Source organism: Silene latifolia, chromosome 7 (genome assembly GCF_048544455.1).
Source record: "Silene latifolia isolate original U9 population chromosome 7, ASM4854445v1, whole genome shotgun sequence".
Lineage (NCBI taxonomy): Eukaryota > Viridiplantae > Streptophyta > Magnoliopsida > Caryophyllales > Caryophyllaceae > Silene > Silene latifolia.
This window is the reverse complement of record NC_133532.1, coordinates 127,345,926-127,370,655: the sequence shown is the minus strand read 5'-3', so window position 1 is coordinate 127,370,655 and position 24,730 is coordinate 127,345,926. Positions and strand designations below refer to the sequence as shown.

At 34.6% G+C, this 24,730-nt stretch overlaps 3 protein-coding genes across 4 annotated transcripts; 2 read left to right on the top strand and 1 right to left on the bottom strand.

Annotated features, from left to right (window-relative positions):
* Nucleotides 1-1,136: 1,136 nt before the first annotated feature.
* On the top strand, nt 1,137-2,355 carry LOC141593087 (uncharacterized). The gene has a single exon (XM_074414039.1). The coding sequence runs from the start codon at nt 1,283-1,285 to the stop codon at nt 1,949-1,951; it is 669 nt and encodes a 222-aa protein (XP_074270140.1). The 5' UTR covers nt 1,137-1,282; the 3' UTR covers nt 1,952-2,355.
* Nucleotides 2,356-6,711: 4,356 nt separating this feature from the next.
* LOC141593086 (F-box/kelch-repeat protein At3g06240-like) lies at nt 6,712-10,675 on the bottom strand. 2 transcript variants are annotated; one of them, XM_074414037.1, is made up of 3 exons: nt 8,983-10,675; nt 8,787-8,840; nt 6,712-7,174 (listed from the first exon to the last, which is right to left on the bottom strand). In XM_074414037.1, exons 1-3 carry the CDS (start codon nt 10,236-10,238, stop codon nt 7,120-7,122), a joined length of 1,365 nt encoding a protein of 454 aa, XP_074270138.1. In that variant the 5' UTR covers nt 10,239-10,675; the 3' UTR covers nt 6,712-7,119. The 2 variants fall into 2 exon arrangements, with proteins under 2 accessions (XP_074270138.1, XP_074270139.1); XM_074414038.1 differs by lacking the exon at nt 8,787-8,840 and having other exon boundaries at nt 8,983-10,517.
* A 9,226-nt stretch (nt 10,676-19,901) lies between these two features.
* LOC141593084 (autophagy-related protein 8C-like) lies at nt 19,902-23,311 on the top strand. Its single transcript, XM_074414035.1, has 6 exons — nt 19,902-20,217; nt 20,377-20,426; nt 21,982-22,037; nt 22,159-22,211; nt 22,818-22,936; nt 23,054-23,311. The coding sequence occupies exons 2-6, from the start codon at nt 20,390-20,392 to the stop codon at nt 23,158-23,160; spliced, it is 372 nt and encodes a 123-aa protein (XP_074270136.1). The 5' UTR covers nt 19,902-20,217; nt 20,377-20,389; the 3' UTR covers nt 23,161-23,311.
* Nucleotides 23,312-24,730: the final 1,419 nt, after the last annotated feature.

The window sequence follows — 24,730 nt, the reverse complement described above, 5'->3', positions numbered from 1 at the left end:
CAAATGCAGTTATTATAATAAAATTAGGGTTATTATTTTCGTCCATTACTTATAATTAGAGTGTCCAAATAATTTTTGTGAGTGTATTTGTGTGCATCCTATTTTGTCATGTCTAAATGTGACATAATGTATGTATTGATATTTGTTAATGAACTTTTCTAACTAATTAATCTTGTTAACACGATTGCCAATCGTATATTATAGTCATATAAGTAAAATTATTGAATGTTGTTTTATGAATAAAGTCTTTTTTATTGTTGCGACAATTGTTAGTAAATTGTCCATATAATCTGAAAAAGTAGTCTAAACTTGATTCAATTAAAGTATATGAACAATAAAATCAGTTCATGTTAACATATTTTTTTTGATGCAGTTCTCGACATAATTTTCATCTCGAATCAATGAAACACAACCTTTATATATTGTTAACGGTACTAGAACTAGACTTAAGTGCATGTTAGCATGGCTGGCCCAGTCCAACCCGCACCATTGGTTGAACTTTGGCTAGCCTCGCTCGCCTCATCCCTAGGGTCGACCCCACGCTTCCGTTTAAGGGCTCGGACCACTTGGCCCATGAAACACAATTTTTTTAAACTTAGCCGGCCTCATCATGGGCTGATCCCGGGCCAACAAATTAGACAGCGCGGGTTGGCTCGAGTCAACTTGTATCCCTCATGTGGGTTGTTCTCGACAAAGGCTAACTAAAGGGTCGAAGAGAACGGTTCGCGCGCACAATTTTCAGGGAATGTGAGGTGTTTTTGCGGCTCGTTACACTAAGCATGACCCTTTAAGTCATATTGTCCAATCCTCACTAACACAAAGGTAAAACTGCGTAATACTCGATCTCACTTTATCCCTACTAAAAACTAAGGAGTACCAACTAGGCTTTTACCCATCATTTTAACATTTTGTCTCTTTATAGGAGTACACATACATAGATCATCATCTCTTTAATGAATATTTATTTAACCATTATTTATGTGATTGGTTGAAACTAATAAATGATGTGAAAGATGCTAACACTCCTAGTAATTGATCATCTCCTTTCACTAAAACAAAGTAGTTTCATTTCATAATAAAGCATTCTCTTCTCTTCCTATTTAAAGAGTGTTGGTACACTCTTTTGCTCATTTGACTTGCTTTCTGTTTGCTTCTTTTTCACTCACTATTTTACATTATTTATTTATATTATTAACAAAATAACATGCCCTTTTAATTTCATTATTATTTTAACTCTCCTCATAATTTCTTTTTTACCCTTTTTTAATTAATTTCAGAAATAATGGGTTCAAGGTATGAAGATTTTGAAGAAGGAGAAGTATGGGGAGTTCTTGGAGATAATAATAATAGTAATAATAATGGTAAAGTAATTAGAAAAAGTATGAAAGATTCAACCTTTTTCACTACTAATAATAATTCTTCATCATCAAGGAATTCTACTGTGGTAAATGCTCCAAGAATGATCCCAAGATCATCACCAACTGAGGCAGTAAATAATAAACAATCATCTGCTCCTTTGGACATCCCTGATTGGTCCAAAATTTATGGTCATACATCAAAGAAGAAGAATGGTACATCATCATCATCATCATCATCATCATCATCAACATGGCTTAATAATGTTAATAATGATGTTATGGTTAATGGTCATCATCATCATCATAATGACCATGATGGGTATTATAGTAACCATACCAATGGTAATGGATATAATGGTAATGGGTATGATGGTAATTGTTATGGTTATGGTCATGGGCATCATGATGATGATGATGGTGATGATAATGATGATGATGACATGGTACCACCACATGAATACCTTGCTAGGAAATTAGCAAGGAATCAAATATCATCATTTTCTGTTTATGAAGGAATTGGAAGGACTCTCAAAGGTAGAGACCTTAGTAAGGTGAGGAACACTATTTTGTCAAAAACCGGCTTTTTAGAGTAATACATTATGAGAACTGCTATCGACCTTCTCCTGCCACGTAACAAATTACATAACATATCATGCATGGATCATGCATGGTCCATGAATGGTATGGAGTATTTTAGTTTAATTATTATAATTAGTAATTAAAATAATATTTTTTTTCTTAATTATTATTATTATTAGTTTAATTTAATTAATGTTGGTGGTGATGATAAAATTTTGTCATGTTGAGGAGCATGAAATGAGTGTCATGATAGGTAATCATGGTTGTCGTTTCATTGTTAAATTAAGGTCCCATGGATGTCGTTTTCATAATATTAGTTGCTAGTTAATTAGGCTTAATTAAGGATGTGTAATGTAAGCTTATGCTGCCTATTTTGTTTAATCATTTTTGGCAGTATTCGAAATTTTGTTCGGAGAAAGTTTGTTGTTTAATTAATTATTTACTTATTTATAATCGATTTATGTTAATTAATTAATGCGATTTAGCTACTTATAATTAGTGGACTTTTCTGTTGAGTGAGTTGCCACCTTTTCTCTTAATTAATTAATGTGAGGTTATTTACTTATTTATAATCGGTTTATTTCGCTACCAGTAAGTCAATAACATTCTATCATCTGAAAACGCCACTACGATTTACTTATAAATTGCGAAATAACCTCGCATATACGCTATAAGATGGCATACACAACTTTCGAACAATTTATTGTAAAATAAGCCTACATTTCTAGATCCTAACCGTTAGGTCATTTGATGGTGCGAGTAATATCATGGATTATTCTCATTGTGTTTTTATTTTTATTTACAAAGGTTATAACGGAAGTTTAATGTGACGGGTTTAAACCCAACCATTTTAATTATAACCGTACGAATAATGAATTTATTTAAAATTATTTGTTATTGAATTTTGTTTTTGATTGGAGGTTGGGAGACATGGTCCCTATTATAAGAACACGCAATAGAATAATGCAATCTAACTTTTAAGTAATTGAGTTAGATAAGTCTTTGCCAAATAGGGAGAAACATGAGTACTTATTAATTCTTTCCGTTGCCCTACTTTTACACCATTTAATTTCTAGCCTCACATACTCACATGCACCTTTTTCTTTTCAAAAAAAAATCTCCCTTAAAATTATATTTTTCATTTTAAATTGAGAAATACACAAAATTACAAAGTACGGGTACTTATCAACACTTAACCTTCTTTGATCGTAATAAAAACTATAAACAAAATCACTCAAGATGCAATAGGACAACTCAAAAAACAACATATTTACCTAGTCACCTTGTTCGATCAGTAAACTAATTAAGCTAAATTTCGCTTACATATACACTCCACATAACTATTTAAGTTACATAAGACATTTTGATGCATTAGATCGGGAACATCTAGTTCGCAAAACAAGGGGGTACGACCAATGTATTTTCATAACGGTATTACTCTTTCACATACGGTTTTTATTGTTTCACAAACATTTTTTTCATAATATTTCCGCACACTACCCTCCAATCAAGAAAAAAAAAAACCTTGATTTTATGCTCTTTCTACTAAAACCCAATTAAATTTCACTCAAATTCTTCAATTATACTGATCTTAATTCTTGTATAGAACGATTAATTACTTCAATTTATCAAAAAAAAACATCAATTTGTTATGTACGTATTACACGAAATTGGATTGCTCGCCTACATTGTTTTGGGTGTTGATTTACAAAATGAAAATCGAATTCGTCGAAGTTGTATTTTACATATTCCTTGTCAGTTTTATATTTAATCAAATTGTGATTCAAGAATTGATTGTCTTGTATGTTTCTTTCAATTAATTAAAGACTTATTCCATACATAGGATAACAGATTAACATGGATTGATTGGGGATCAGCGGCTATAGTCATTTGTTGGCGAAAGTACCTGGTGTCTGTGGTCGGTCTTTGGTGAGTGGGGTGGTTGGCGATGGTGGCAGTGGTAGAAAAAGGCTAATTGTTTTTTTATTATTATTGAAAATAAAAGGGGTAAAAAGGTAAAATGCGTATGTGAAAGAGCAAGATCCAAACCCATTTAAACCACTTATCAAGAAAAATAATATCCATTATTTTGCTCAATTCTTCATAGAATCTTAGTTTACAAATTATCACCACTAAATAATTAGCAATGAGGGTCCTATCTCCTAACTACTACAGTGCAATAGGTACACTACTTTGCATCAACCAATCTAAAGTTTGGCAAAGTTAATGTCAATTGTACCATGCATAGTACATCTATAACCAAAGCATATATTTTAGGATTTTTAGCCTAAGACATAATTGAATGTCCCACATCTCTAAATTAGCGGAAATTTATGTTTAAGACGATGTATCCATCATAAACTCAAAACAGGTCAGGTATCCCTCCTAGTCTGAGTGTTGGTTCCCCTTTCCATTTCCATGCTAGTCGGGTGTTGATTCCCTTTTCCTTTTTTGGTAAGTTTTGTGTGATCTAAATTCAATTCCGTGTAGGGTAGGGTGTTTGTGTGGTCTAAATTCATTTTCTTAATTTTGGTGCTCAAAAGAAAGGGAACTAACACTCAGACAAGGAGGGAGTATCATATATACAAGTGTAAGTATATTTGACCGATGCTGATTAACACAAATTCTCATTTGCGACGGACAATATCCGTCATAAGCTTGTGACCTGTCAAATAAAACCCACATGAGTAGACAAAGACAAGTCATTTGTGAGTTGTGACTCTTTACACACTGTGATTTTTGTCTTATCTACCTATGTGAGTGATATTTCACCCGTTACAAACTTGTGATGGATATACCCGTCATAAGGGAGACTTATTGACTGATTAATCAGTATCACGATAATAATGGAGTAGAAGAAGTGATTGTAATATGAAAGAAATATCTGAAAACATAAAAGAAATGAGAATCACAAATGAGAAGATAGCAAAAGGTCCTACACAGAAAGAAGTTTGTGAAGCAGTGCGATTTCTAAATCAATGTCAATCTTCTTTCAAGTGATATAGATGAAGCGTGAATGCAAGCATTTTATCAGACATTTTAGCCTTCTTTTCAGCAAACTTGCTTGGCACCATATGAATTACGAGTACCTGGGTCCTCTTCGTTTCTTTCTCTCTTCACCGTTATCTATTATACCCCGTAGTACAATAATTTTTGATCATTTTTCCTCCACCACCGCGTCAATAATTAACTTTGAGATTGTCTTGGAGTAAAATTTCGGTTATTACAAAGAAAAAACAAATGGATAAGTTCCGAATAAAATGGAGAGAATCCAAATTGATAAATCTGATGCATTATGAATGAGTTGACATGCAAATTTCATGTGCACCATTTTTGTTCAGTTTTGTGTAAAGTTAAACTCTGCCTATGATCAATCCATCATCTTTCGCGAAATTATAAAAAACGAGTATTTTTTTTTTCCGAGCCATAATAATGTAAGAACAAGTTGAGTCGAACAAATACAGATCTCCGACACCATGTTATTAACTACTTGAAAAACACACATAACATTCATGTTTCTATCGAGACTTACTACCATAGCTTAAGGCATCTCGAAAATGATCTCCCGTCTCAGAGAGTCTCCCCTACTTGGAGGAAAAAGATCATCTCCGTTTCCTTTTTGTCCCTTTCCTCTCACAGAAAAATGGTGTGAAATGTTTGAAGTTAAGGCGATCTTAAGCAAGACCAACTAACTGATTTAGGTATAATGTTGTATTTTCCTAACAATAAGGAATCTAGTTTGGATATGCCCACATTTTTTTGTTTTTGGTGACGAGGAGGTTGGATCCTCCCCGGATACAGGACCCCACCCTGATATGCCCACATTTGCTAATCCAAAAACAAGTTTTTCCGTTTTTCGGAAAATTCTCGTGGTACCCTCTAACTTTTCCATTTTGCACATGGTACCCAACTTTTTAAGTTTCTTTACATTATACTCTCTATGTTTGATTTTTATGCACAACATACCCTTTTTGTCGTTTTAAAAAAAAAACTCAATTGCGCATAACTCCTAGACCGGAATTCAGAATCGGCCAATTTGTTTTTCCTAAAATGATTATCTCGTCATAATCTACGATTTGTGAAAAAAAAATTGTCGGCTGACATTTTATAGGGTTTTTTTTGAACGAAAATCTCAAATCAACCATATCTTCGATCTTAAATTTCGGAATGACCATTTTCGTTTTATCAATTTATAGATCTTGAAGAGATGATCAATTTGAAAAAAAAACTTAGTCAATTCCGATTTCCGGTCTATAATTTATGACCAATTGAAAATTTTAAAAACGATAAAAAGGACACGTTGTGCTTGAAAATCAAATTTTAAGGATATTATGTGCACAAACTTAAAAAGTTGGGTACCACGTGAAAAATGACAAAGTTTGAGGGTACCACGTGAATTTTCCGTTTTTTTAATAGTCACACACTTTTAAGGCCTACTGACAAGGTTTAGTAAATAAATCTCCTCTGGGCTCCGAATATGAAGTTATACTTGGTTTTTGGGCCGATAGAGCCCGATATCACCACAGTCGCACCATGCCATATAAAGAATGCAATTGGTCTCCCTTGTGACGGGTTACCATTTGTGGCGGATATTTTGTGAGTTAAAATGGTAACAAAATGGGTTAGTGGAGAAAGGGGACCACATGAATAGTGTTGCAGAGAGAGAAAAAGTGGGTACTTTGTGAGGTAAAATGGTATCCGTCACTCAAGAGTGACGGATATGTGCCGTCACAAACAAGAATTTGTGTAAAGAATGTCGAAGGGGAAACATTAATTTGTTTTTGGAAAATTTAAGAATCATTAGAAATGATATAATATGGTCTAAAACCCGATAATGCCAAAACCGAGTTGGCTGCATTGTCGCTCTCTTTACACCGAGAAAGACAATCCAAGAACAGCTGCAAGCTTTTTAAACAAAGAACAAGAGATAACTAGCAGTTGACACTGAATCATGATTCATATCTAGCAGGATACGGATCGACTACACCTGTACTATCTTAATACTATCCAGAAAATCGCCTTTCGCCTACGGTATCAGTCTGAGATTATCAGACAGTGAACTGTACGTATCAGGGAGTATGAAATTAGACAAGATCGCATTACTTACACGGTTTAAAACCCTTGTCATGGTTATCAAGCACAAAGATAAGCAAAGCACCATTCTCATTGTCAGCCTTGAACTCTACCAGCTTGCTGATCGCCCTCCTGCGTGAGGACTGGGTAATCTCGAACTCATACTGTCATCCACATCAAGAAAATTTAATATCAGGCCGTATTTTCATTGAAACAGTTCATCAAACAAGACAATATACGTGTAAACTTTTCTATTCTGCAATTGACAAGAAGAAATTTTTAGGTACATCGGAGAACTGGTGTACCATGTCATCATTACAGTCGTAATCGATGAGAAAATTAGAGTGAAAGATGTAGGGGAATTTATTTCATCAGTTAGTGTATGATAAATCGATTGGATTTCTAATAAGCTAGAACAGCATCATATTTTAGCTCTGAACCTGGCCACCGTACGACATTTTATGGGGCAAGAAATCACAATAGGTGTCTACATTACTCATTCACATCCATTAACTGCACAATCGGGACATGTTGCAAATAGTTGATATTGTGCGGTAATATCACATCATATGAACTCAAATACGGTTTATAACTTCAACGCATGCCCTTGGACCCTCTAACTTTCCAATTAATTTGCCACAGAGACTTAGAAAGTTGGCCCTGGTGTGATAATAGCCTTCAAATTTGACTTACTGGCACCACATAAAAAGATTGTAAGAATGAAATAGGATTGCTAGCACCAACTCATTGTCACACTGTGACTCCTTCAGCATTACATGGCTGAACCACTGTGACTCAAAAGGATGATTGACGAGAATTTGTATTAGAGCCTTAAAAATGGCTTCACGGTACCACCTTGAGCAGCAGTGTCAGAATGAGAGGTATTTTTTTTACAGTTCTCATAGACACTGTAAGACCCCTATAATGCAACATGAGTGCCTGACGGTGTCTCGACCCACCTTACCTCTATTATAGATTTATAGGGATACGAGAAATGCACTCATGCACCCCTTTCATGTTTATTTACTTTATTATTTGAAGAATAACACCATTCCAATAAATACCCCTACAATGTTACCGGCTAATTTTTATTCAATTTTTACACTGTGTCATGTGAAGTTGTCCTGGACACGGATTATAGCCTTTCAAAGCCGACCTTTAGGGCTCCCTTGCGGTTGTCTCATAATGAATTGAGATTGTCAACATTAACTCTAAAACACCTTATAGCCCCAGATCTACACTGACCCAAAACTTCATTAATATCGAGATTTCCTTAGACTAACACTGTTTCAGTCGGGTCTTGTTGGTAAGATGCATATAAGTAAATAACCACAGATGAATCAGTTCAAAATACAGCATTACAGCCTGTTTGTTCTCCACAGTGGCGCGCCAAATAACTACTAAACATCATTCGTCCAATAATTGATCACCAAACATCATGTCTTGTTATGGCTGTTATGGCTATCATAAGTGCCTAACGAATCCTAATAACTTCTTAGTTTCAGTTCGCTAAACATCTTAAAGAACACGAGCATCAGGACTACACAACCCTGCATGTAAAGCACAAGTAAACCTACTGAACATGAGCCAAAAGCAGTATAGCTATAGCATGTAGTCGACAATTCACATCATTAACGACAATTCCACCCAATAAGAACGAACTTCAGATCATAACAGGATACCCTATGATATAAAATCCATAACACCAATGTTTTTTGTAAGAAAACAGTAACGAGATTTAACAACATTAATCCACTAGACGAAAAAGATCAATACCTGCACATTATACCCTCCTCGTATTTCAAGCTATCAATCAAGTCAGTTGAACTACTATATACAATCCATAACACCAATGTTTTTGTAAGGAAACAACAGTAACGAGAATTAACAACATTAACGACAATTCAACACAATTCATATCACCCAACAACAATGTATAAACTATAGTCCACTAGACGAAAAAGATCAATACCTGCACATTATACCCTCCTCGTCGTTCAAGCTATCAATCAAGTCAGTCGAACTCCTATCTTCTTTAGGCAACAAGCTCCTAAGTGACACCAAACTCTCGACATAAACCACGACATGATCGACATCACAAACACTAACCATCTTCACATGCCCATTAACAGAATCATACAAAACATGCTCATCATCATCCTCCCCAAGCAAAACCACCTCCCTGCTATCCAACGACACAACCGGCCGCCTCGGCCCACATTCCAAATCAATATTAAACACAGTACTCCAACATTGTTCAAAATCCTCACACAACCCCCCACGTTGAGTAAACACCCAAATGTAAATCCGACTCGAACCCGTCTCAAACCCACCAAAATGCAACACAGACAACGCCAAATCGCCTCGATACTCCCACAACGAATGAAACTTTCTCTCCCCACCATCAACACAAACCTCAGGAACCTTAATATTCTTGAAACGCTCTTTACTAAAATCAAACCCCAACACAGAAAAATTATCTTTCCGCTCTCTCTTATACACACCCCAATACCCAACACCGTCAACAAACGTACACATTTCACTTGCCCACAAGGTGTTCGACGAATTGGCTAAACCAAAAGGCAATTTTTTCCAACAATTCCCTCTTATAGAATACACCTCACACATCGCATTACCCGAACCCGTATACACAACCCTCACCACCTTATAATCCAAACCCACATTCTCAATCCCCGACCCGACACCGAACCCGGAATAAAACTTCACCATTGGAGGCCCATTAAACAACCCAGAAACTTCCGAATTCGGCAATTTAACACTCTCAGATGTTGAAGGATTCCATATATATGATTCACATCGTACATCACTTGGCCCATTATAAAACCCTAAATACACAACAATTCCAACTATCCCATTTACCGAATTTGAATTAATCAATTCAACTTTCGTGGGTATAAGAAGAGGTGAAACGACGTTGTTTGGTAGGGGTAATGTTGTCGTTTCGACGATTGAATTGGATTGAATTGATGCAATTGAGAAGTGAATTGGGGTTTTGAGAGAATTTGGAGGGTGTTTGAGGAAGAGTAATTGGGGGTTTTGATCAGAACGTCGGTAAAATGAAGCGGAGAATAAAGCGTCAGAAGAAATAAGAAATCGCCATGATTTACAGACGGATTTGAAGCGTTGGAGGGATTTGGCGGGTAATCGGAGGAGAATTTCCGCCTCGATTTCCGGTGGAAAGATTGGAGTCATAGGCGAAGTAGGCATGGTCGAAAATGATACTGAATTAGTACGAGTTACAACAACCTTGGTTGAAAATGTTCGATTTTATTATGGACTCGTACTTTTAATCTCGAAATCTTGAAAATGATCGGTTTTATTGTGGATTCGTATTTATATTCTTGAAATATTTTTGAAATCTTAAAAATGAATGGTTTTATTATGAACCCGTACTTATATTCTTGAAATCTTGAAACTTGAAATCTTGAAAATAATAGGGATATCGTAAATCTGTTCTATAGAGTCGTATCTCTATAATACTCGAATGTCGAAATGTACAAAGATAGGATGTACAAAGATATATAGAACAAGTTGGTTGGTTGGTTGGGTGTTTAGGGTTACTTGGTGAGCAAGGAGGATTTGCGTGAGGAGGGAAAAGAGGGAAGAACGTTCTAAAATGAGGACAACCGACTATGTATGCCTGCCTAATTGTCTTTTTAAGAGCATCGGCAACAATTGGGTTCCTCATATTTTATCTTACTTTTTCTTATTCGTCCACTTTATTTTCCACTAATTTTTTCATTTACCCTCCCCAATCTATAACTACATTTATACAAGAATGGGGCTCCCCATTTACAATTTTACATATAAAAATTTGGCAACCTCCCAAAAGAAACACAATTTACCCTTACTTTTTTTGGGAACCTTCTCTAATAATGGTGGAGCCTCAAATTAGGGGGAGGTTGGTGCATTAGTGAGGTTCCCCATATGAGGAGAAAAAGTGCGGTTCCCCATATGAGGAGAAAAAGTGCATATGGGAACTGGGAAGATAGTTCTACAGCTTTGCGGACGCTCTAAATTCAATTTTGGTTGCTAAGAGCATCCGCAAAGGAGGGAAATAAACTCCCCTTTTGCCTTCTCTTTCCTCAAATGAGCAACCCCATTGTTGCACCAACCTCCCCATTTTTTGGGGTTCCACTGTTTTTAGGGAAGGTCCCCAACAAAAAAGTAAGGCAATTTTTGTTACTTTTGGGGAGCTTCCCAAATTTTTGTGTGTGAATTGGGGAACCCCATTGTTGCATTAATGTAGTTATGAAATGGGGAGGATAAATGGAAAAGTTAGTGAAAATGAGGTGGACGAATAAAAAAAGAAAAGAGAAAATATGGAGAGTCTCACCTTTGCGGATGCTCTAAGAGCATCGCAAATGTGAAAATCGAGTTCCCCATATACACTCTCTTTCCTCATATGGGGCTCCCCATTATTGCACCAAACTCCTCAATATTTGGGGTTCTACTGTTTTTAGTGGAGGTCATCCAAAAAAAAAGGTTTAAGGCAATTTTTGTTAATTTTGGGAAGGTTTCTAAATTTTTGTGTGTAATTTGGGGAACTCCATTGTTGCATAGATGTATTTATGAAATGCGGAGTTTAAATAGAAAAATTCGTGGAAATAAGGTGGACAAATAAGAAAAGGAAAGAGAAAATATAGGAAGTCTCACCTTTGTGGTCTGCGATGCTCTAATCAACTTTTTAATTAGGTTGAACTCATACACGTGTGTGCGTACTTCTTTATGAAAAAGGGATATGAATATATCGACTGCTATACAAGATGGCACAACCTACTTTTTTGAAATGTTGGTTAGTACTTTGTATATTTATAATTGTATATAAAAATGTTGAAAAATCATCATTTGAAATGACATTATTTGTTTTAAATTTAAGACGATCAAGTATCATATCAAATTTATATATATAAATTTCGTCTTTCAAAGTTACACATTTGACGGTATTCACAGTCAAACTTTGTTGATTTCCAAAAGTGAATGTAACATTTATTTTGGATGACAGAGAGTATATATTTAAGCTTATTTCTAAATAAAATATGATAAGAACTAAGTTAATGAAATTTGATTTAATTAGTTATTGATGGGGATTGGGAACATAGTAGATGGAGGAGCTAAATTTATAAGTGTGTCAAAAGTTGAGTGTTTTTTTAATTTCGAGTGACCGATAAATATCGTTAATAGAGCTATGTATTGTAGGGGGGCAATTTTGCCTAGCCCGGTCTCGTGGGCCGAAGTTAAGCAACTCGGCTAGCTCATAGCACAACCCGTCCTCTCCTTCTGGCCGGGGTAGTGCTCAAATTTCATACATTGGCCCGATCCAGCACTGGAAAAAAAAAGGTAAAAGGGACTGGCTCACCCTGGCTCGCTGCTAAGTGGGCTGGACTCGAGCTTGATTGAACCAACCCAACATTGACCTGGCCTAACTCGATCCTTCACTCGTGTCTTGCCTGGGTTGCTGATAGTGAGCCTGGCCCAGCCTAGCGCATTCCCTAATTGTTAGAAGTTATTTTTGAGGTATTTAAGTGCAATGAGGATCCTTTGTCCCATTTTTGTGTCACATCTCCTGTCCCATACTTTCTCCTTTTGACACATGGACATAAAAACCACATATATGGTATATTTATTATTTCCTATGTTGATGTGTCAAGCAAAGAGTATCATGGAACAGGAGATGGGACACCATATAGGACAGAGGATCTTCACTAATATAAGTGGTGCAAATGTGCAATATAGATTCAGAATTTTGGAACTAAAATCCAAACAACTACTTCTACATTTCCATAGAAGGGAGTATTTAGTTTCAACACACACTTTTTTTGTGGAGTGTGGACAATCTAAATCTTTTATAATTTCCTTTAATTAAAAAAAATTTACATCGACATATGAAAGGATGATACGAAAAATTTACGCACTCGATAACAAGATACTACTCCCTCCTATTTCCTTATATCTTCCCCTTTCTTTTGGGCACAAAAATTAAGAAAGGGGAAGAAAGAAGGAATAAAGTAGAATAAAGTATTGTAAGTTGTGAAATTTATAGGTGAGAGAAAATAATAAAGAATGATGAATAAAGAATAAATAAAGTAATGAGAGTTGTTGATTTTTAGGAGAGAGAAATTAATAAAAAATGAATGAAACTTACCAAAAAAAGAAAGAAGGAAGATAATCAAACTTGTATGAAAAAAAAGAAAGAGGGAAAATAATAGGAAATTGGAGGGAGTATATTACATTCCAGAACTTTTTTTAAGGATGAGCAAGTGGGAATAAATCCAGGCCCATGTAATTGGGACAACGAAAGCCCAGCCCACATAAGATTTTGGGTCAAAGATGTAGAAGAACCGGCAATCACAGAATCCCATGTGGGCAATCTCGATGTTAAGAGTACGAGAGTTGAACATAACACCTTCAAGCATCACAAAATCTCATTGAAGACGGCACATATCCGTCACTTTAGAGTGACGGATACCATTTTCTCTCACAAATGACCCAAATAGAGGAGAGAGGGAAGCACATGGGGGTGCCCCACCTTGTCCCCCCTATTCATTTTGTGAGTGACATTATCCGTCACTTGCTCCGACCCGTCTTCAGCAAGACTAACTGATTGTTAAGCAAATTCTTGTTTAAGACAAAATATCCATTTTAAACCTAAAATTAGTCAGATACGGAGTAGTATATAGGACGAAAGTAAAATGCCTTAAGTATTAGGGAAAAGCTTGTCATGTCTATACATACATGTGGAATGCTGAGCTATTTTAATTTAAAACGAATATATCTGTCTTAAGAGAAACTAATTGAGAAGGTTAATCCCATCTAAGAAGCAAAAAGACTGATTGATTTCTTGGACTCTAGAATTTAATAATTGTCGAAAATTTCATATGAATTACTGTATTTCAAAACAACCTCTGTTTTCAACAACTATTATGACTGCACTTACATGATGAGATTGTTCATAGTTTGTGCTAGTAGAGTAGTAGATCTTGTGTTATTCCTCTTTTGGTCTAAAATGAGGCGATTCTAACCTAAGACTCCTTATATATTTACATCCATATATCTTAATCAGTAAACTAAAATTCCGATACAAATTGTTATTTTTCGAGGACACTGATTGCAACAAATCCGTCCACGACCACGAGTAATGTTGTTACTTATTAATCCATTAAAAATTGTTAGAAATGTATCACAATAATAGAATATAGATGCCAAAATCCTACTATATTTGTTAATAAATCCATACATGAAATGTATAATATGCTTGCAATATGTCTAGCTCAATTTTTGCTTGTGGACACACAATGTACATACTTTTAGGTAACAGTCTAACCGAGTTTGTTCTATTTACAATATAGAAATATCTTTGGTGATCCTAGTTAAATAAAAGTTGGCCAAATGAAGGAGAATACCCTATGTCATGGGCAGCTTCACATAAAGTCTTCTCTTTTACTATAACATGAAACCTTAGGGTTGGTGTAAAGTTTACTTTACTCAGATTATAGTTGGTGAGTTGTAAGGCCGTTGTATGTTATAATAATAGTTTATTTGAAAACTTGTTTATATGAACCGAACTGAATAAGGCTGAATTGAGCTGAATAAATTAAAAGTGATAAGTAAGGGTCAATTTATGAAGAGATGAATTAAACTGAATTGAACTGAACTGAACAGAATAAAGTTGAGTTGAACTGAAATAAAGTTATAAAAAATAGGACTTTATTACTCTATTTATTTTATCGTTGATAAAACGAAGTGAATTTACTTTGATTTAACAATAATACTAAAGTTCGATATAATGGTGATACTGAAACTCAATCTAACACGCGTTATTCATATTATTTGTTTTGTTGGAATATTTTAATGATGTTGTGACAAATTAAGCAATTATTCCTAGCTATGTCATTATGTGATTGAATGATTTTCACTATAAAGTGATGGTATTACAAGATCCAAGTATGATTCTTGCTGCACTCTAATTGAACTTGGAGTTTTAACTTATACTAGTATAGAGCCCGTGCGAATGCACGGTATTTTAGAATGTCATGTATAGAGAACTTAACAATTAGAGCTAATAATAATAATATATAAATGAACTTTGAATTTTATTTGTAATTATCTACAATTGTTAATGTGTAAAAATACTAAGAATTAAAATAGAACGAATTTTACATTTTTACTCGGAATAAGTTAATGATTAAAAACAGAAGATTATTAGATAAATTACAAAAACTTATGCTTATTTTTACGCATTTGAGGCATATAAATATTTTTGTAATTATTGTTACATATACGGAGTAACAATTTAAACGGAGTAAAAAATTTAAAGAATAAAAAAGTGAAAAGCACACACTGATTTTAATAATATGAGTAAAATCTGCATATGTTTTAAATAGAAAATTTACGACATTTAAAATACATATATTTGACTAATGAGATAATAATGAATAAAATAAATTTGGCCCAACTATAAAAGTTGCGGTGTTTGATAAGATACTTTGACACATAAAGACCATATATTAGGTCCAATACATATTTAGATAAAGTTAGGCCCAATTTCTAGTTAAAAGCATTTAGGCGGGAAAATTTGCAGTTTTCTTATTCTTTTAGTTTAAGGGGATGCTAACACGATTATAGCTTTGATATATGTTGAGGAAATAATGTATCAAAGTTTTCCCAATAAGGGGTTTAATTGACGAGTTTGGATCTTATCTCGCATTATCGTATCCCATTTTGTGTATTATTACATTTATTTCCGACTTCATAATTTTATAACATTTACATAGTTAATTTTAATGTTTAAATATTTATTATTGTATGTGTCAAATGAAAAAGTAGTTAGACTCAAGATGAAACATAAAAATAGAACTGATAATTCAGACCCGTATTGACCATGGTTTGATATAATTATCAATGAGTTAAACTTACTCCTTTCAACTATTATTACGTTTAAATTTTCAACACATGTAGTTTAAAACAATAAACATTATCTTGAGCGATGTTACTCGCCGTGTACATAAAATAAAACTTTTTATGAGAAATAAGGACCTCTATGATAGGTTAACTTTGACAAGTGTTAAATTAAATCTTCACATACCAACGGAGAACTTAAAGATTAATATTTATACTTATTTTACCACGAAATTAAATTAGAATTAATAATTTAAACACATTGTCGAGTAGTATTTAATCTCGAGATATCCTCTCATTATCGACTCGGTTTCAAATGTAAACACATTGATAACAACATTACTCATAAGAATCATAATCACACACCAAAATCAAAATGGATATTACTTATGATTATCTAAATCATTTCATGATTTGCTAGAATCAATCGGGAGACAATTGACAAACAAAAAATAGTGCGGTTAGTTTAAAAGGTTGATTATTATACAAGATTACAAGTCAAATCTCAACTGATTTATCACTAATTACAAAGATCAAATCATATAAATATGAATCAAAACAAATTTTGTGACACCATAAAAACCTATCTACCCCCATTTAAATCATAGTAAATTAGTTCACCTACCTTCAAATAAAAATTGCATAATCTTCATGACATTCATTTATTTCTTCTTTATTTTAAATTTCAAAAAATAAAAAAAAATGTAAATATACCATGCACTATACTACATACTTTTAGTCCCATCCTCCCAACTCATCCTCATAAATACAACACATTGAAAGCTTTATTATTTGCATTTCATTTTTGCCCAACCTATTATTATTCTTCTCTTTCAATATTTGGTTGTTGAGAGTATATTCAATGTCTTCTTCTCAAAATTTACATCTCCTTCCTCTTCTCAAAATTATATTTCCCTAGAAAAAAATCTCGATTTATTCAATCAGGTGTACGAAGTCTTACCCTTATATACCCTACACAATCGAATATATACATGAAGTTTGCTTTGAGTTAAGCACCCATATATATACCTTTTTCATATACTCCCTCCGTCCCAATTATTTTTTCACTTTTTTACTCGAGGAGTAATATTTATGGTAATTGTTATGGTTTGGGACTTTGGGTTGTACATTATGTGTTTGTGTGTTAGATAAGGAGAACGTGCATGGGATGTTGTTCCGGTTCAATCAGAAAACCGGGTTCTTGGGTTATAGATCTCAGTTTATTTGATTGAGCCGTGCCAATATCCCGTGTTTTAATCAACTTATATTTATGTAAAACCGTCTTAGATAAGTATTAGTGCTTTACATAATCTTGGCTTTTGTTATGTGCAAAATTCATGAACTAACCAATGTATGCAGTGATTTCAGATTTTCAGGTACATCTTCAACTACGAGATTGGCAAATTTCTGATGTAAATTTCATTATATTCAGTGATTATTATATGTAGAATTCTAGCATTTCTCAAAAAAAAAATTATTAATTTTTATTTTTTTTAAATCTTTGTGTATTGATTTTTTCAATTTCTACCCTAGACAATTTTTAGTATATTCAAACAGTTGGTTTTTCTTAAGATGTTCATACACCCCATTTGGATAGATTAACAAATTTTTGATAGTCCTTAGCCATTCTAATTTTGTCCACCTATCCTACTTGATTCGTTTTAATTTTGACCATCTTAAAGAAGAATTTGTTAAAGTTAAGATGCAATTATTTTGAATTGCATATGTTTTGTTATTTTGAATTGCCTTTAATCAAAATGTCCCTCACAAACTCCTCAAAAAAAAAAAATGTCCCTCACATAAAAATAAAATGGAAAATGATAAATACAGTCCTTAGAGCTGTATTTAAGGTGCCAAGAATGAAAACCTTAAATTAAGCATTAATGACATCAATTTACGCGTCATTGTGTCAGAAATTCCTAATTTAATTCCATTTTGGGAAGTAATTTAGTTCTTAAATACTGCCCTTAGGGCTGTATTTATCATTACCGTAAGGTGTCTTAGTTAATTGTTGCCTTTTTATTTTGGGAATATCTTTGAGCATTTGGAACTTTCACGCTTATTTTGCTCACTTGTCATCTTATAATTGATCCCCTTTTTCTTTGCTCTTTGTGCTAAAACCAAAGATAAACAAATAACTGAATAAGCAAGACGGAGGGAGTAATTCGTACAACTTCAAGAGTTTGAGTGGAATTTGTAGATGGATAATGATAGGGCGTCACCGGATATCACCCGGTGACGCCAACTCATTTTCCTTGGTAGATATATAACCTCATTCTGAATTGCTACAAATAACATTGAAACACACGGAGTAATGAATTCATTTCAATCTATTTCGATTTATTACAAGAGAGTAATCCCTAAAGTACATATGGGAAGGATTTCATTATCTGATCTAGGGATGTCAGTGGGGCGGGTAAAAGCGGGTACCGCCCCGCACCCGCCCCAGTTGGGGCGGGTATGGGTAGCGCTTTCGCGGGTAGTGGGGCGGGTACGGGTACAAAAATACCACCCGCCATGGGTGGTGGGGCGGGGATGGGTTTTACGTCATACCCACCTAATACTCGCCAATTATCAAAAAATATAAATTTTATTATGACCTTTTATAATGTTCTTTATTAAATTTTATAGAAAATATTAAACTATAAATATAAAAATGAAAATTTGAGGAAATTTATAGTGATTAAACTACATTTTATCCAAAAATTTATCGAAAAAATTATGACATAGTTGGTTGGTGGGTAAATGGGGCGGGTACGAGTCTAGATTTTCACCCGGCGGGGCGGGGACGGGTATGGAAACTTGTACCCGCCATGGGTGGTGGGGCGGGTATGGGTTTGAGAATTGCTTGGCGGGTATGGGTACGGGGGAGCCTATATCCACCACCGCCCCGCCCCAATGACATCCCTAATTTGATCTAAGCCTTAAATATTGTATCTCTCAATCAATGCTGACTATACTAAATTGCCTTACATTTATTTTAAAAACCTAAGGATTAAAGTACTTTTTCCGTCCTGATTATTAGTTTGACTTTAGTTTTGGTATAAAAACCAAGAAATTAAAAGAGGAGGGGAGCTAGTAAGTTGATCAAATTGAGTTTGGAGGATTTAATTACATTAAAGACATTCATAAAATAAAAGGGCAAACAAATGACTGAGACACCCTAAAATAAAATAGGCAAACAAATGAGCAAGACAGAGGGAGTATAAAACCATCGCGATTATTTATTTACCTATTCCATTTTTTACTATCTCGTTCATTAGTCTCAGACTTTAAGGCTGATAACGAGCTGAGCTGAGCACGAGCTTGGCGTTGCTCTGCTTGTGCTCGTGAAACAAAACTCGAACTTGAGATCACCTGAGCATGAAAAAGTTAAAATCATTATTATGCTCGCGGGTTTTAACCCAAACTCTATCCGATTTCGAGCTAAACTCAAACCTATGTATAATTATTTAATTATCATGTTTTTTCTTCTAATATATTTTCAATTTAAGGATTTAAAAGTTACTCTCTCTGTCCCGGTCATTTATTTGCTTATTTCATTTTTGGGTGTCTCAACTCCCAATAATCAATTGTTTGACTTCCTATTTTAGGAATGTTTTTAATGGGCAATTGCATCATGTACACTCAATTTGGTTCATGTGTCAACTAATAATCGACCTCTTAGCTTCCTCTTTTCTAGCCTTTGTGCCAAAATCAAAGACAAACAAATAACAGGGAGAAAGTACTATGTATAAAAATATATTGGGCAAATCAATGAAACCATTAATATGGTTCTAGTAAGATAAAATCATGAATATTTTATCAAATAAGACGAATATATTACTTTATTAAACAAGTTCGAGCCGTTCACGAATTTTTTGATGACTCGTTAAGCTATCAACCTGAGTCCGAGCACGTGAGCTCGGACCGACCCAAGTTACTTACGAGCTATCTCGTCTCATTATCACCGATTCACCCCCAAGTCTAACTATTTACATTAGGTTTGCTTAGGAGTATAATATTTCGTACTTTCACAATTTATTATTGAGTAATTGACTATCTCTATGCTATAAAACGGTTCTATAAAACATCGTCAGCAAAACAACACCAAGTCGATACCTTAATTACTTGAGAATTGAGATTAACCAGCATTCGACGATACTCCAAAACAATCTTTCGTAATCAATCGCACCCGCGATTCTCTCAACATTACATTAATTTACGCGCACTTCTTCATCAAAACTCACAATTCCTTTGATTTCTTCTTCGTTATCCTCATAAACTCTACATTCTTCAAATTTCCCAGGTACTATAATCTGTTTTTCTTGATTAATTTTACTGTTTTTCTAAATTATACTTTCTGGGTATTGTTTATTTTGATGATTGAAGTTATATTGTGGAAGAAAGGTGGAATCTTGTGAAATTTTCTGATGATTTTCCCTCTTTTTTTGATTGATTTTTGCAGATAGCTTTCTGAGATGGCGAAAAGTTCATTCAAATTTGATTACCCTCTTGGTTTGTTCTTAATTTCTTTGATTTTTATGTAATTTAGATGTTAAATTTAAGGAATTTTGTTGTTGGTATTGTACATGATCATGTTAAGGAATTTTATTGATGTGAAATCCAAGAATTCTTGATTTGAGTATTTTTAAAGAATGTTGCTTGATCATGGTTTCGATTCCTGACTCTTGCGAATTGGAAAAACCAAACTTGGGAGGAGTCTACCTATTAAGTTGCCTCCACTACCCGAAGGAGATTGCCCTAGTTGTCGGAAATAAAAGAATGTTGCTTGATTATGTCATAATCTTGTATGAATTGATAGGATTCCTGGGTTTAATTGATATGAATAATTAGGAACCTTTTTTACTAACATCTTGCATTATGCTAATGTCCAAAAAATCGAAATCATTAGTTCGAGTTCAATTATACTGTTGATTGAATTCAAGATTTGCTTACAACTTGTTAGCATATATAGGAATAGAAGTTGCTTGATTATGTTGAAAATTCGGAATCTTGTATTCTTTTTGTTGATGAATGTGCTAAAAACTTGCAATATGCTAATGTCGAAATCACTAGTTCAAGTTCAAGTATTTTGTTGATTGAATACAAGATTTGCTTACAACTTGTTAGTATATTGATGGAATATAAGTTGCTTGATGATGTTGAAAGCCCGAAATCTTGTAAATTGTCGATGGATGTGCTAACAACTTGCAATATGCTAATGTCCCGATTAATTGGCTAAATGAGTATGAATAACCAGTCTAAGACTTTTGATTATTTATAGGGTATGAATTTATAATTGAGCTAATGGTTTTATCCTTGACATGAATGATTAGTCCTAGACTCTTGATTATTTCTAAATTAAGGGACTTTAATTTGTCGATTTGTGTTTTGATGGATATGTTAACAAGTAGCAAAAGGTAATGTCTCAATTCTATGAATTCGAGTAGATGTGGACTTTACTTATGACAAAAGCCTTGTGTAAGGGGACATAGATATTGAATAGAAAGAGCCAAAATTGAAAAGCATGTCCCTTTCTCTAGTTTGAGATAGTTATCCTCGATTGCGAGAATAACCAAGATATTAGCATATGACTTGTGAAGCCTTAAAGTTTAGTTTTACGAATTTCGGGCACGTGACACTTTGACAGTCGTTTATGTGCTATGTACAACAACATTACCCCATTGCCTTGAGAGGGTTCCTTCATAAGGCGGGGTAAGGGGGTTGAATTACACGACTGCTTTTGAATGACGCATACTAGGTTATGTGCTACGGAGCACATGTTAAGGCAAAATGACCTTTCTTGGAGATACTTTCACCAATGATTTCGGTATAGTATAGAACCATAGCTTGAAGGCTGTTGAAGGTTTTTCATGTTTCGGTGATGCAGGAAATTTATTTTTTGTACCATTTTGTCTGTTTATTAAATGATAATGTTGTTGGTGCATTGATGGTGTCTTAATTGCTGATGCATGTCCTGTCCATTCTGTCTGGTTCTGTTTCTTTGGTTGTTCATATTTATGAACTGCAGTTTTGTACTTGGGCGGTAACTAATTTTTCATGCTTGCAGAAAAAAGGCAAGCAGAAGCCGCTCGTATCAGGGATAAGTATCCTGAGAGAATACCTGTAAGGCTACTCTTTAACAAGCTAATTTTTCATGCTTTATGAATTATGATTTGTTAATTTACCGGTGTCTTTGTGTGTGTGTTGACTGAGAAATCCTCACCCAGTTGGCAAATATATGCAGGTGATTGTAGAGAAGGCTGAACGGAGCGACATACCCGACATTGATAAGAAAAAGTCCGGGTTTTTTTTCATGCTTCTTCTCTGATTTGATACTTCAACATTTGTTAATTATTTTGAATGCGAAAATCTCTAGCTGGTCACCCCACCTTAAGTAGTCAACCTTGTGGATTAAGGGAAAAAATTTGAGTACACGATCTTGTTTACAACTTTTTTTTCATTACCTGTGAAAGTCAAATATCCGCTATATTTTCCCTTTTTGGTGTAACCACAAGGGCCACGGATTTTGAACGATTTTGAAACGAGTTCCTGAGCACATTCACTCAATGGATTTACCAACCACGGCTTGTGCGCTTCTGAAAGAGTGACATAGTAATGTGATCGTTTGGAAATTGTCTCTTAGTATTTTCAGCCTAGTGGGAAAGTTAAGCACATCCAAGCACCCCTCTCCTTTTACTCGCCATAGGCAAGGGCCTCTAAGGCACTGGGGTAATGTTGTTGTAATGTGTTCGTACTTCTGAGTTTCTTGACGTATGCACATCTTCAATAAATGCGGTTTCCATGAGCCTGAGTCGTCTGTGTGTTTTTGTTTTCAATAAATGCGGTTTCCATGAGCCTGATTCGACTGTGTGTTTCTTTCTGGCAAAATATTAAATAATTCAGGTACCTTGTACCAGCTGAATTGACAGTAGGACAATTTGTCTATGTGGTGAGAAAGCGAGTGAATATTAGTCCAGAGAAGGCGATATTTATGTTCGTAAAAAACATTTTACCTCCAACTGGTAAGTCGAAATCTCCTTTTACAGCCATCATTGATTTATATGCTCTGATTGCAGTAAATTTTAATCTCTTGTTGAAATGTTTGTGTTGACCGACCCCATTGTTGATATTGCCAACAGCTGCCTTGATGTCGGCAATTTATGAAGAAAATAAGGATGAAGACGGTTTCCTCTACATGACTTACAGCGGCGAGAATGTGTTTGGATTGAGTTGCAGGTATAGCTGAGCTGCTGGCTCAAGAAGTTGGTTAAAGTAGAACTGTAAATTCTTGGTTGATTCTCACAGTCACTGTCTCGTTTTGTGTATATCTTTACTCCTTTATCGTCTTGTTCTAACACATTTCGAGTTTACTACATTGGTACTTGTTTACAAACGCGTTATATAGATTTTCTTCAGTGGTACCAAAATCACTCGTCCACCCCAGGGGAATCGCGAATCTGCCCAATCTGGTTGAATGTATTCAGTCATCATGTTTCCTTGAAATCTACTCCCGTGTACGGTGATATTTCCTTTGTCCCAATTATTTGTTTGCTTTTTTATTATTTGCGAGGGGGTATTTTAGTCAAAAAGCGAAACAAACGATTAAGACGGAGGAGTAGATACTTTGTGTCTATTAATCTGATGTGTTATATTCATAAGTCGTAAATAGAATTAGGGAACCTTGATTTTGTCAGTTGAGTCTATTAGATTGGGCCGGAATACTCCAACTACCAAACCCATTTTGCTCCAACTAAAGGGTTAAGTGGTGCTCCGATTACAATTTCTTCGTTTTAATCATTTGTTTATCTTTGATTAAAATATTTCTTACAAAGCATAAAAAAGGTAAACAAGTAATTGAAATGAAAGGAGTATTAAATTTTGCTTCGTCGACTAAACTAGCGGGTTCGATTATTAAAGGGAATGATAACGCCAAAGAGCAAAACGCCGATGTCACTTGTTTTCTGAGAGTTAGTTAATCGATTTACCTATGTCCAAACGTCAAAGCATAAAAAATAGTGGTACAAAATATTTCATATGGTCTTACGACCATCCTATCAAAACTGGTCAAATACAACCTCATTTGCATAAAAAAGTGGTACAAAATATTTCATATAGTCTTATGACCAGTCTTAGACTCTTAGGTTTAAGGCAGATAATAATATCGTCTCAAGGAAGAATTTGCATAAAAGTATAGGGACTAGCGGATCTTTAACATAGGACTGATAGGAGTATAGGACTAGTCTAAACGGCCCATGACACATAGTTTACCTGTTTAGGTTAATAATAACGGCGCCGTGGCTACCAAATAAAACCTAAATCACTTGTCTCCTGCTTTCTTATAAACACAGAGTCACACATTCACCCTTGCCTTTCGCACCTCACAATTTCAATCTCTTATTATTCTTGTTATTAGTTTCAGCATATAAATTCTCAAATTTTCAAGTTATGCAGTTTGTCAGAAAGTATAAGGCCATTGATTAACTACGAGTTTCTTTTCGTTTAGATTTGGTCTCGTGTTTTAATCGAATGGCTTATACTTTCTGACGTACTGCTTTTACTTGATGTAATAGTTTTACGGTTGAACTTGATAGCTGATAGAGTTACTCTGTGTATGATAGAAATTATCATAGGATTGTGTGATTTTGATTCTAATTATTGATGATTGATGGCTTGTACAAAATTAAACAAGGGATATTCTACATAGTACCCCTCAACTTTTCGACTTTCTACGTGGTATCCTACACTTTTTAAAACATACCCCTAATTGTTGTCATTATCACTAAGGGGGCGTTTGGTTAGAGAAAGGGAAAGGAAAT